At 47.0% G+C, this 12500-nt stretch overlaps 1 protein-coding gene across 1 annotated transcript in view; it reads left to right on the top strand.

Annotated features, from left to right (window-relative positions):
- nfkb1 (nuclear factor of kappa light polypeptide gene enhancer in B-cells 1) overlaps nucleotides 1-12500 on the top strand; it is a 33890-nt gene that overhangs the window by 10536 nt on the left and 10854 nt on the right. Inside the window, exons 6-10 of the mRNA XM_080526295.1 lie at nucleotides 3648-3796; nucleotides 5066-5229; nucleotides 5669-5827; nucleotides 8085-8189; nucleotides 11535-11626. Of these exons, the coding sequence (XP_080382421.1) occupies nucleotides 3648-3796; nucleotides 5066-5229; nucleotides 5669-5827; nucleotides 8085-8189; nucleotides 11535-11626 (669 nt within the window). The remainder of the gene's footprint in view (nucleotides 1-3647; nucleotides 3797-5065; nucleotides 5230-5668; nucleotides 5828-8084; nucleotides 8190-11534; nucleotides 11627-12500) is intronic.

The following is a 12500-nucleotide window of genomic DNA, read 5'->3' as shown; positions in this document are numbered from 1 at the left end:
TAGTGAAAGCTGCGATCTAACCACATGACTGACAGAGCACGGAGTGACAGGGAGGCTGCCGCGTGGGTCAGTTCACTCCAGTGTTAATTTTGTCAGGCTTTTTAGTCACTTGGGCCCAATCCCGATTCTCTTTTTTACCACTTCGGCTCGTTTTGGAGTCACTCGTTTTGGAGTCACTCGTTTTGGAGCCAGAGCCGTAGTGGTTCCCCGGGGGAAATGGGACAACCCTTCATGGGACAACCCTAATACGTCATCCGTAGTGTAATTAATGGGTTAATTCATAGTCAGGACAGCGCATGCGCCTTAGAGAGAGTTCATGATATACCACTAGGTGACTGACAGGTGTCGAGAGAACCGAAGTAAACTGGTTATACCTTTGTTGAACACAGACTCAAGTGTCTTATTATTCTATGTCCAAGTGACATTACACGTAGTATCGTAGAAAAGCATTGACGCTCGCGATTCATTCACAACTTGAATGAACTTGAACGCTATCAATCGATCAAACAAGTCATCAAATAAAAAAGAACAATGCTTCATTATCAGACCATGACAGAATAAGCTCTAACCTGTATGAAACCTGTGCTCCTACCCTGCCAGTCTGCACTGATTTAGGACAACAGTGCAACAACTTCGAGGCTGAACTTTAGTTACATTTACGGCGTCATATGCCATCAAAGGGAAACATGGAAAAATGCATGACTTACAGATTTAATTTTATGACGTTACGAAATCCGATGTGACAGGAACGCTGGAGAAACAGCCGCTGTCCACTGCATTAGTTAACTACATATATAATAGTACATAATAACAACTGCTCGGATTAGATTGCCGGTTGTTTTGGTATAATAACAACTATAGCGTCATATACCACCAAGGGGGGGGAATGCTGTCAAACACCACAGGTAATAATTTCTTTCTAAATAAACATGATTGTACATCTCTGAAATGTGAATCGCGCACCGATTTATTTCTATTGGGAAGGCTGACGCCGGGGCAGCGTCAGCCTGTGACAAACGCGCTCCGGTGTCCTGCCCGCTGTCCCAAGCGCGCTGGACTGTGGAACTTTCTATGTTAAGCACCTCGGCATAACAGCGATTTCTTTTGTTATGCTTGTTATAAAGAAAATGTCTATAATGCATTGAAATGACATTAGTACATCAGACATTAGACATTAGACATCAGACATGGAAATATGTCAATGCGCGGCTGTCATGCACAAATCAGCTTGTAACGTTAGACACACAGCACATCGGCATAATAATGTTTTGTTGTTGTTGTGCTTGTTATAAAGAAAAGGTCTATAATGCATTGAAATTACATTAGTACATTAGACATTAGACATCAGACATGGAAATATGTCAATGCGCGGCTGTCATGCACAAATCAGCTTGTAACGTTAGACACACAGCACATCGGCATAATAACGTTTTATTGTTGTTGTGCTTGTTATAAAGAAAAGGTCTATAGTGCATTTAAATGAATGATACAACCCATTAATAATATTACCTAATAACAACTGCTCGGATTAGATTGCGGGTGGAAATAGGTCAAAATGCGCATCATGTACAAGTCAGACGAACGTTTGATAGATAACTTTACATATGTGTACCATCATCCGCTGTCAAACGCCACAGGTAATAATTGATTTATGATTGTACATCTCTGAAATGCTCGACTGTCATGCAGCGTTGCGTTACTGTAACGTTAGATTTTTTTTGGTTACGCTTTTTATAAATAAAAGGTCTATAATGCATTGTAATGACATTAAACTAAGATAATACGATGGTTATCATATTTTTTCAAGTCTTTAATTACAAGTAATTCCAGAAAAAGTAAATGACATTTCAGGCTCGCTTCCGTATTACGAGAGCGAAAAGAACATTTCTGTAGATGTTTCGCAATGCATGCCGGAAGGGAGTCTCATGGCTCCGAATCGAACGAGGGTCAAGATTTTCTCCGAACGGAGCCATGGAAAACCCTAACCCTATCCCTAACCCTAAATGGGTAATGAATTGGGACGCCACTACGGCTACACGTGAACGCGCAAAACGGAGATTAGGGGTGAAAACGGAGCCAGAGTGGTGAATTGGGATTCACCCTTGGTCTTTGGTGTTTAGATGAAGATGCACACCAGTTCTAGTCACACCAAGTCACCTCCATTTTTCTTAGTTCCAGTCCAGTTCCAGTTGATGAAAACTGAAAACATTCCAGTGCCAGTCTCAGTCCACAAAAACCCCAAAACATTTTGGTCTAGCCGTAGTCAGCGACGAAAACTCGACTAAAATGTTTTGGAGTTTTTGTGGACTGAGACTGCACTGGAAGAAAAATGGAGGTGACTTGGTGTGACTAGAACTGGTGTGCATCTTCATCTAAACACAAAAGACTAAGTGACTAAAAAGCCTGACAAAATTAACACTCTCTGAGAAAAGCTCTAAACAGCAGAGAGGGTAGTGGTATGCCATATTCCCCAGCGCTTTGGAAAGCACAAAACATCGATTCATAATCCTTGCTAATCCTTGATAATCTTGATAACGGGCCGGTTTCATAATGGTAAATGGTAAATGGACTGCACTTATATAGCGCCTTTTTTTCGCTGCTCCAAAACTGCTCCAAAGCGCTTTACAACGGCCTCTCATTCACCCATTCACACACCAATGGCGGCAAGCTGCCATGCAAGGCGCCGGCCCCGCTCACTGGGAGCAATTTTGGGGTTCAGTGTCTTGCCCAAGGACACTTCGACATGTGGCCAGCCGGGACTCGAACCGCCGATCTGCCAACCTTGTGATCAGTCGACGGCGGCTCTACCTCCTGCGCCACAGCCGCCACATGCTTTGTAAAGCATGAAACATCGATTCATAATCCTTGATAATCTTGATAACGGGCCGGTTTCACAGACGAGGCTTAAGACTAACCCTAGACTGAGAAGAGATTTGGACATTGAAAGTGATTCTTGTACATTGTGAGTGTAGTCCAGGACTAAGGCTTAAGCTTTGTCTGTGAAACCAGCAGGTTGAAAAAAGTGACAGTTTGGAAAAAGTGACAGGTTTGTTTTTGTTCAGCGTTCCCCTCTAAGAGAGCCGTTGGGGTTCTGTTGTCCTTTGAACTTGTTTTTATTGTGAAATGGCTGTATGATAATATGCTACATGAATGTTGTGGTGTTGTAGTGTGAGTGTATGCAGGGATTGTTTAAGCAATATCACACGAGAAGGAGTGCTGTTATACTGAATATCAGCACAGCTAATAAGATAATCACAGCCGTGCTGATGTTCAGTATAACAGCACTCCCTCTCGTGTGATATTGCTTTTATACAACAGTTCTACAGCGCCATTTATTAGTTAACAGTAATAAGCGACAACAGATTATGATTTGTTTGTTTATTTAATAATTTATTTTGGCTCCGTCAACAAAAAATAGTTCCGCAACTGGACTGTTGCCTAGTAACCTGAACACAAACATCTGCAGGCTAGCTACTTTGTATTAACGGTTATTTCGGAGTGATACATATAGTTAAAAGTCCCAGTGCTATTATACTGTATATCAGCACTCATGGAATGCCTCTTGTCCAATCAAATTACTTGGTTGGAACAAACTGTTGTATAATTTTGCATAACAATGACAGTGAAGCTTTGTGATTGGTTGTCAGATCTGTAACTACCAGGGGACGGCCCGCGTGGTGGTGCAGCTGGTCACCAACTCCAACCACCCCCACCTCCACGCCCACAGCCTGGTGGGGAAGCAGTGTGACAAGGGCGTCTGCATCACCGACATGCAGCCCAAGGACTCCTGCATCAGGTGAGTGTGTCTCCTCCACACCACACATACACACACACACACACACATGCACACACACACACACACACAGATGCAAACATACACACATACACACACAGAAGCACACGTGTACACACACACACACACACACACACACACACATACAGAGGCACACACCCACACACACAGATGCACACGTCCACCCACACACACACAGAAGCAACACACACACACACACACGTACACACACGTACACACACATGCATGCATAGTCATCACAGAAAGTCATCATACCCTGTGAAAATCTTTACCTTTTGTCACATCACACCCAGGACATTTAAATAAATTAAATCTTCACTTTTTTTTGAGCTGCATGTCCACATTATAACCCTCATCATCAAAGGCAAAATAAATTCTGGACAATTCTTAAAAATGTATTTGTGAAATACCCGATTTAGTTAAGTGACCAGCAATCTAGGTGTGCAAAGCTAGCAGAGACATATTATTATATCATATATTATATCATATAATAATATATCATATATACGGTAATAATATATCATATAATAATATATCATATAATAATATATCGTATATAAACAGACTGATGGATGTCATTGCAGCAGAAGATGGTTGTAAGAAGTATTAAACCATGGGACTGGTGACTTTCCCCTCCCTTTTTTTCCATTAGTTTGATGTTGTAAGGCTGAATTTGTACATAAAGCTGGAAAAATATGTTTTGTATTTTTTTTGATGGGTTTTGATTTCAGGCTGTATAACGGGGTATGATGATGAGGCACTGTACGCACCCACACACACACACAAACACACACACACACACACACACACACACACACACACACACACACACACACACGTATGTATATATATGTACACGCATGCCCCCCTCAATTTCATGGTTTATTTTGATACACTTGATCTATAAAATGTTGCCCGATCGATCATATTCTTAACTGTGGTTAATCGGTTGTCGTCGATTTAATCATTAACAATCATTAACCAATCCTCCCCCGTCCTCCCTCTTCCTCCCTCATCCTCCCTCATCCTCCCTCATCCTCCCTCATCCTCCCCCATCCTCCCCCGTCCTCCCTCATCCTCTCTCATCCTCCCCCCTCCTCCCTCATCCTCCCTCATCCTCCCTCATCCTCCCCCATCCTCCCCCCTCCTCACTCATCCTCCCTCATCCTCCCCCCTCCTCCCTCATCCTCCCTCATCCTCCCCCATCCTCCCTCATCCTCCTCCCCCATCCTCCCCCCTCCTCCCCTCCAGTTTCCCTAACCTGGGCATCCTCCACGTCACCAAGAAGAACGTGAGCAGGACCCTGGCAGACAGGATGACGGAGGCCCACAGGATGGGCTACAACGCCGGGGTGGTCATCCACCCTGAGATAGACACCTTCCAGGGAGAGGACCGCATACCCCGGGAACTCACTGGTACACACACACACACACACACACACACACACACACACACACACACACACACACACACACACACACACACACACACCCTGAGATAGACACCTTCCAGGGCGAGGACCGTATACCCAGGGAACTCACTGGTACACACACACTCACACACACACACACACACACACACACACACACACACAAGCATGGACGCACGCACGTGCACACTCACTCACTCACACTCTCAAACACACTTGTGTGTGAGCATATTTGTATGTGTGTAATACACACACAGTAATTGAAATGTGTGTGTCTCTCTCTCTCCCTCCCTCCCCTCTCTCTCTCTCTCTCTCTGTCCCTCCCCCTCTCTCTGTCCTCCCCCCTTCTCTTCTCCCTCCCCTCTCCCCTTCTCCCTCACTCTCTCTCTCTCTCTCCCTCCCTCCCTCTCTCCCCCCCTCTGCAGACCACCAGAGGAGCCTGATAGAGAGTGCAGCGGCCCACCAGTCTAAGGAGATGGACCTGAGCGTGGTCAGGCTGATGTTCACCGCCCTGCTGCCCGACAGCGACGGGGGATTCTCCCGCAGGCTGGACCCCGTCATCTCTGACCCCATCTACGACAGCAGTGAGTCTGGAGGGAGGGAGGGAGAGGGAGGGAGAGAGAGAGGGAGGGAGGGAGAGGGGGGAGGGGGGGAGAGAGGGAGGGAGATAGAGGGGGGGAGAGGTAGGGAAGGGGAGGGAGAGAGGGAGGGAGGGATGGAGGGAGAGAGAGAGAGAGAAGGGGTGAGGGGGGAGAGAAGAGGTGGGGGGGAGAGGGATAGAGAGAGGGAGAGAAGGGGTGAGGGGGGAGAGAGAGAGAGAAGGGGGGAGGGGGGGAGAGAGAGGGGAGGGTGAGAGACACACACACACACACACTTCAATTACTTACTTACATATACAAATATGCTCACACACAAGTGTGTGTGTGTGTGTGTGTGTGTGTGTGTGTGTGTGTGTGTGTGTGTGTGTGTGAGAGCGTGAGATGCAAATGAACAGCATTGTGTTGCTGAGCAGCCTCTCCTCCAGTGTTCACCACGGGCCTGCGTTTAAATACAACCACATGAGAGCGTCCTGGTTTCACTTCCCTAGCTCGTAGCTAGCCCAGTGTGTAGCTCCTTCAGCCCTGTGTCTCTGTGTGTCTCTGTGTCTCTCTGTGTCTCTGTGTCTCTCTGTGTCTCTGTGTCTCTGTGTCTCTGTGTCTCTCTGTGTCTCTGTGTCCCTGTGTCTCTGTGTAGCTCTGTGTCTTTGTCTCTCTGTGTCTCTCTGTGTCTCTCTGTGTCTCTGTGTCTCTGTGTAGCTCTGTGTCTTTGTCTCTCTGTGTCTCTGTGTCTCTGTGTCTCTGTGTCTCTGTGTCCCTGTGTCTCTGTGTGTCTCTGTGTCTCTGTGTCCCTGTGTCTCTGTGTCTCTGTGTAGCTCCTTCAGCTCTGTCTCTGTGTGTCTCTGTGTCTCTGTGTCTCTGTGTCTCTGTTTCTCTGTGTCTGTGTGTCTCTGTGTCTCTGTGTCTCTGTGTCTCTGTTTCTCTGTGTCTCTGTGTCTCTGTGTCTCTGTGTCTGTGTGTCTCTGTGTCTCTGTGTCTCTGTGTCTCTGTTTCTCTGTGTCTGTGTCTCTGTGTCTCTGTGTGTCTCTGTGTCTGTGTCCCTCTGTGTCTCTGTGTCTATGTGTGTCTCTGTGTCTATGTGTGTCTCTGTGTCTATCTGTCTCTGTGTCTCGGTGTAGCTCTGTGTCTCTGTGTCTCTGTGTCTCTGTGTCTCTCTTCCGCTACAACAAACCCCTCGCTCCACTTCCTCTCCACTGACAGAAACTAGGCCTTCACTTTCTGTTTACTACCCGCCCTGTGTGTGTGTGTGTGTGTGTGTGTGTGTGTGTGTGTGTGTGTGTGTGTGTGTGTGCGTGTGTGTGCGTGTGCACTTTGTGTCACTTTCTTCTTTCTTTTCCTCCCTCCCTCCCTTCCTCCACGTTTAGTTTCTCTCTAGTTTCTGCAACCGAGAAACGAGCAGAAGAGAAAGTAATTTTGTTTCACGATTGCAATAATTTTGCAACATTCCAGATGTCGTCGATTTGACTGCCAGTCACTGTGTTGACCTCTGTCAGTCTAGGATGTGTTCAGTGTCTACCTCTGTTAGTCTGATGTGTTCAGTGTTGCAAGTCTTCCTTTTCTTTTTATCATTATAACTGTTTCGACCAGCAAAGCAGAGCTTGGTTGATGACAATTTACCTCCCTTCTCTCTCCCTCTCTCCTCTCTCTCCCTCTCTCCCCTCTCCCTCTCTCCCCTCTCTCCTCTCTCTCTCCTCTCTCTCTCTCTCTCTCTCTCTCTCCCCTCTCCCCTCTCTCCCTCTCTCCCCTCTCCCTCTCTCCTCTCTCTCTCCTCTCTCCCCTCTCCCTCTCTCCCCTCTCTCCTCTCCCCTCTCTCTCCTCTCTCTCTCCCCTCTCTCCTCTCTCCTCTCTCTCCTCTCCTCTCCCCTCTCTCCCCTCTCTCTCCTCTCTCTCTCCCCTCTCTCTCTCCTCTCTCCTCTCTCTCTCCCCTCTCTCCCCTCTCTCCCTCTCTCCCCTCTCCCCTCTCCTCTCCCCTCTCCCTCTCTCTCCTCTCTCCTCTCTCTCTCCCCTCTCCCCTCTCCTCTCCCCTCTCTCCCCTCTCTCCCTCTCTCCCCTCTCTCCCCTCTCCCTCTCTCCCCTCTCTCCCCTCTCCTCTCTCTCTCTCCCCTCTCTCCTCCCTCTCTCCCCTCTCTCTCTCCTCTCTCCCCTCTCTCCCCTCTTCCCTCTCCTCTCTCTCTCTCCCCTCTCTCCTCTCTCTCTCTCTCCCCTCTCTCCCCTCTCTCCTCTCTCTCCTCTCTCCATTGTGTAGAAGCTCCTAATGCCTCTAACCTGAAGATCGTGCGTATGGACAAGACAGCTGGCTGTGTGACTGGAGGGGAGGAGGTCTATCTGCTGTGTGACAAGGTCCAGAAAGGTAGAGACAGACACACACACACACACACACACAGGCAACACACCCCTACCCCCCTTTATCAAATACTGCCTCAAGACTTCATATTCATAATAAGTATATGTTCAAATCCTATTGAGAAACACAGGCGGCTACAGTACATTCTCTGTGACGTCGTCACGGCGACCGTCAACTGTCCCTCAGTACACACTGTAGTTCTCTGAGGTCGTCATGCCGACCATTAACTGTCCCTCAGTACACACTGTTCCACGGTTGGGTGGTTTCCAGTTTTTTATACCGTTAAATCGTCCCCAAATCTTGGTTCGAACACCTGGTTCACGTTTTCTTACAGTGGCATTCAAAACCACATTGTCGGTCTTTGACGGAGCGGCCGATTTCAAACTATGATTTTGTGACAGTGGCTGGTGAAAGGTGGACCAACGCCCTGTCCTTCCCGCCAACCTGCTCCCACACTTGTGGGGCGGCTGTGGCGCAGGAGGTAGAGCCGCTGTCTAATGATCGCAAGGTTGGCAGATCGGCGGTTCGAGCCCCGGCTGGCAACATGTCGAACCGCCCTTGGGCAAGACACTGAACCCCAAATTGCTCCCAGTGAGCGGGCCGGCGCCTTGCATGGCAGCTTGCCGCCATTGGTGTGTGAATGTGTGTGTGAATGGGTGAATGAGAGGCCATTGTAAAGCGTTTTGGATAAAGGCAATAAGTCAGTCTATATAAGTCAGTCTATATAAGTCAGTCTATATAAGTCAGTCTGTATAAGTCAGTCTATATAAGTCAGTCTGTATAAGTCAGTCTATATAAGTCAGTCTATATAAGTCAGTCTATATAAGTCAGTCCATTTACCATTTAACACTTTCCACCAGCTGTGCTGAAAAATATGCTTAAAATAAATAAAAACAGAGCTAAAAAAAGACTTTGGGTTCGTAACGAGGTCAAGCCATTGCGCAGCCGATTTTTCTCTTTATTGTGCTGCTGAGGGTTATTGGTATTGACACTGTTGGTATTTTCAAATACCCAGTACATACTGTAGTCCTCTGTGATGTCATCACGACGGTCTGTTCCGTAACGCTGGATGGAGGAAGTCGTCCATGGTCTGACTCTCCAACCTCCCAGGGAATTCCCCAGCTGTTATGCAAATGACTAGAGGAGGAAGAACACGGAGAGGGAGGGAGGGAGGGAGAGAGGGAGGGAGAGAGAGAGGGAGCGAGAAGGGGAGAGGGAGAGAGAGAAGGGGAGAGGGAGGTGTTTGGTCCATACTCCATACTCTCACTCTCTTTTTATGCTAAATACCAGCTACAGTCACAAGAAGAACAGAGAGAGAGAGACTCAATACCACCAGTCTACTACTAGAGAGAGAGAGGGAGGGAGGGAGGGAGGGACAGGTTGGCCAGTTGGCATGAAGTCAACATCCCTGGAATGCAAGACTCTCCCCTGGGTTGTGTTTTCTAGTGAACCGTGGGGCTTTTTCTGTTCTACCTAGAACAATAGGCCTCATGTCTGCATCCTGGTATTGTTCAGTCATCTTGCCTGAATGAGAGACTGTAGCCATGGTGGTTGAGCTGTCTGCTGTCCAATCAGAGCCTAACTAACTAGGCTTGATTTGGACTGTTGGTTTAGTGGGATGGTTGTTAATTTATTCACACGCACACACACACACACACACACACACACACACACACACACACACACCCCTTTACACATTTACCACCCCCAGATCATACAGTTGGTGAGCCAGTCAAACACACACACACACACACACACACACACACACACACACACACACGTGATTAGATTAGATTAGATTAGATTAGATTAGATTAGATTAGATTACTAAGTAAGTAAGTGTAATGTAAGTACAATACAACAAAATGCAGTTTAGCATCCAACCAGAAGTGCAAAAAGTGATATAAGGGCATGATATCAATAGAACCAGAATGGTAGTGATAGGTGACTATGTAATATACAGTATGTGCAGAGGTAGTGTTGTAAACATCAGTATAGTTTAGAGATATATACAGTTATGAGCTATGTACAGTTATGAGCTATGTACAGTTATGAACTATGTACAGTTATGAGCTATGTACAGTTATGATCTATATACAGTTATGAGCTATGTACAGTTATGAGCTATGTACAGTTATGATCTATATACAGTTATGAACTATATACAGTTATGAACTACAGTTATGAGCTATGTACAGTTATGAACTATATACAGTTATGAACTACAGTTATGATCTATGTACAGTTATGAACTATATACAGTTATGATCTATATACAGTTATGAACTATATACAGTTATGAACTACAGTTATGAACTATATACAGTTATGATCTATATACAGTTATGAACTATATACAGTTATGATCTATATACAGTTATGAACTATATACAGTTATGAACTATATACAGTTATGAGCTATGTACAGTTATGAACTACAGTTATGAACTATATACAGTTATGCTCTATATACAGTTATGAGCTATGTACAGTGAGGCAGTTTATGTACAATACTAGTATCTAATTTGCAGAAGTATAAAATAAGCTATATCAGGAGACATGTGCAATGTGCAATATACAGTATGTTCAAAGGTAGTAATGTAAACATCAGTAGTGTTTAAGACTGGTTTCCTCACTCTCCTCTGTGCCCTGACTCTCCTCTGTGCTCTGCCTCTCCTCTCCTCTGTGCCCTGCCTCTCCTCTGTGCCTTGACTCTCCTCTGTGCCCTGCCTTGACTCTCCTCTGTGCCCTGCCTTGACTCTCCTCTGTGCCCTGCCTCTCCTCTGTGCCCTGCCTTGACTCTCCTCTGTGCTCTGCCGTGACTCTCCTCTGTACCCTGCCTTGACTCTCCTCTGTGCCCTGCCTTGACTCTCCTCTGTGCTCTGCCTTGACTCTCCTCTGTGCTCTGCCTTGACTCTCCTCTGTGCCCTGCCTTGACTCTCCTCTGTGCTCTGCCTTGACTCTCCTCTGTGCCCTGCCTTGACTCTCCTCTGTGCCCTGCCTTGACTCTCCTCTGTGCTCTGCCTTGACTCTCCTCTGTGCTCTGCCTTGACTCTCCTCTGTGCTCTGCCTTGACTCTCCTCTGTACCCTGCCTTGACTCTCCTCTGTGCTCTGCCTTGACTCTCCTCTGTGCTCTGCCTTGACTCTCCTCTGTGCCCTGCCTTGACTCTCCTCTGTGCCCTGCCTTGACTCTCCTCTGTGCCCTGCCTTGGCTTTCCTCTGTACCCTGCCTTGACTCTCCTCTGTGCCCTGCCTTGACTCTCCTCTGTGCCCTGCCTTGGCTTTCCTCTGTACCCTGCCTTGACTCTCCTCTGTGCCCTGCCTTGACTCTCCTCTGTCCTCTGCCTCAGACGACATCCAGGTGCGGTTCTACGAGGACGATGAGACGGGGCTGACCTGGGAGGCTCTGGGGGACTTCTCCCCCACGGACGTCCACAGACAGGTCAGTGTCAGACAGACAGACAGGTCAGTGTCAGACAGACAGGTCAGTGTCACATTAGATAGGGGCGGCTGTGGCGCAGGAGGTAGAGCCGCCATCTAATGATCGCACGGTTGGCAAATCGGCGGTTCGAGCCCCGGCTGGCCACATGTTGAAGTGTCCTTGGGCAAGACACTAAACCCCAAATTGCTCCCAGTGAGCGGGCCGGCCGGCGCCTTGCATGGTAGCTTGCCGCCATTGGTGTGTAAATGTGTGTGTGAATGGGTGAATGAGAGGCCGTTGTAAAGCACTTTGGATAAAGGCGCTATATAAGTGCAGTCCATTTACCATTTAGTGTCAGGCTCCACCCAGCAGACAGATAGACAGACAGGTCAGTGTCAGGCTCCACCACTACCGCCCTCTACTGGACCAAACGTGGACTCACAAGCCAAACATGTGTGACATAGTCTGGTCATCTGGTCCGCCTGTCGGCAACCAATCAAAATGTTCAGACTTTTCTTTTGAAACACGGAACTGTGGAAATACGGAAGATAGTTGAAATAGTTGATAGGGTTAGTTAGTAGAAGTTAGATAGTTAGTTAGAAAATCAACAACACATCTCTAGTCAACTAACACAGCTTGTTTTGTGAGCCTGCTAACAATGTAAAGTAGTGTTCTAGTTAACTAGGTAGCAGTGGGGATTACTTACCGAATCCATTGCGTTGTTGCAGTATTTTGGCTTGACTAGCGAGTTTGTGTTGTGTTCCTCAACAACGTTGAAACGTAGTTCCGTGTTTCAAAAGAAAAGTCTAAACAGTTTGATTGGTTGCGGACTAAAAGACTAGAACGTGTTTTATCCAAAGCGACTTAGAATTACAGATTACAGGGACAGTCTCCC

This window comes from Nansenia antarctica (genome assembly GCF_963989245.1).
Source record: "Nansenia antarctica genome assembly, chromosome: 3".
Taxonomy (NCBI): Eukaryota; Metazoa; Chordata; class Actinopteri; order Argentiniformes; family Microstomatidae; genus Nansenia; species Nansenia antarctica.
This window is presented reverse-complemented; position numbering and strand designations above follow the sequence as displayed.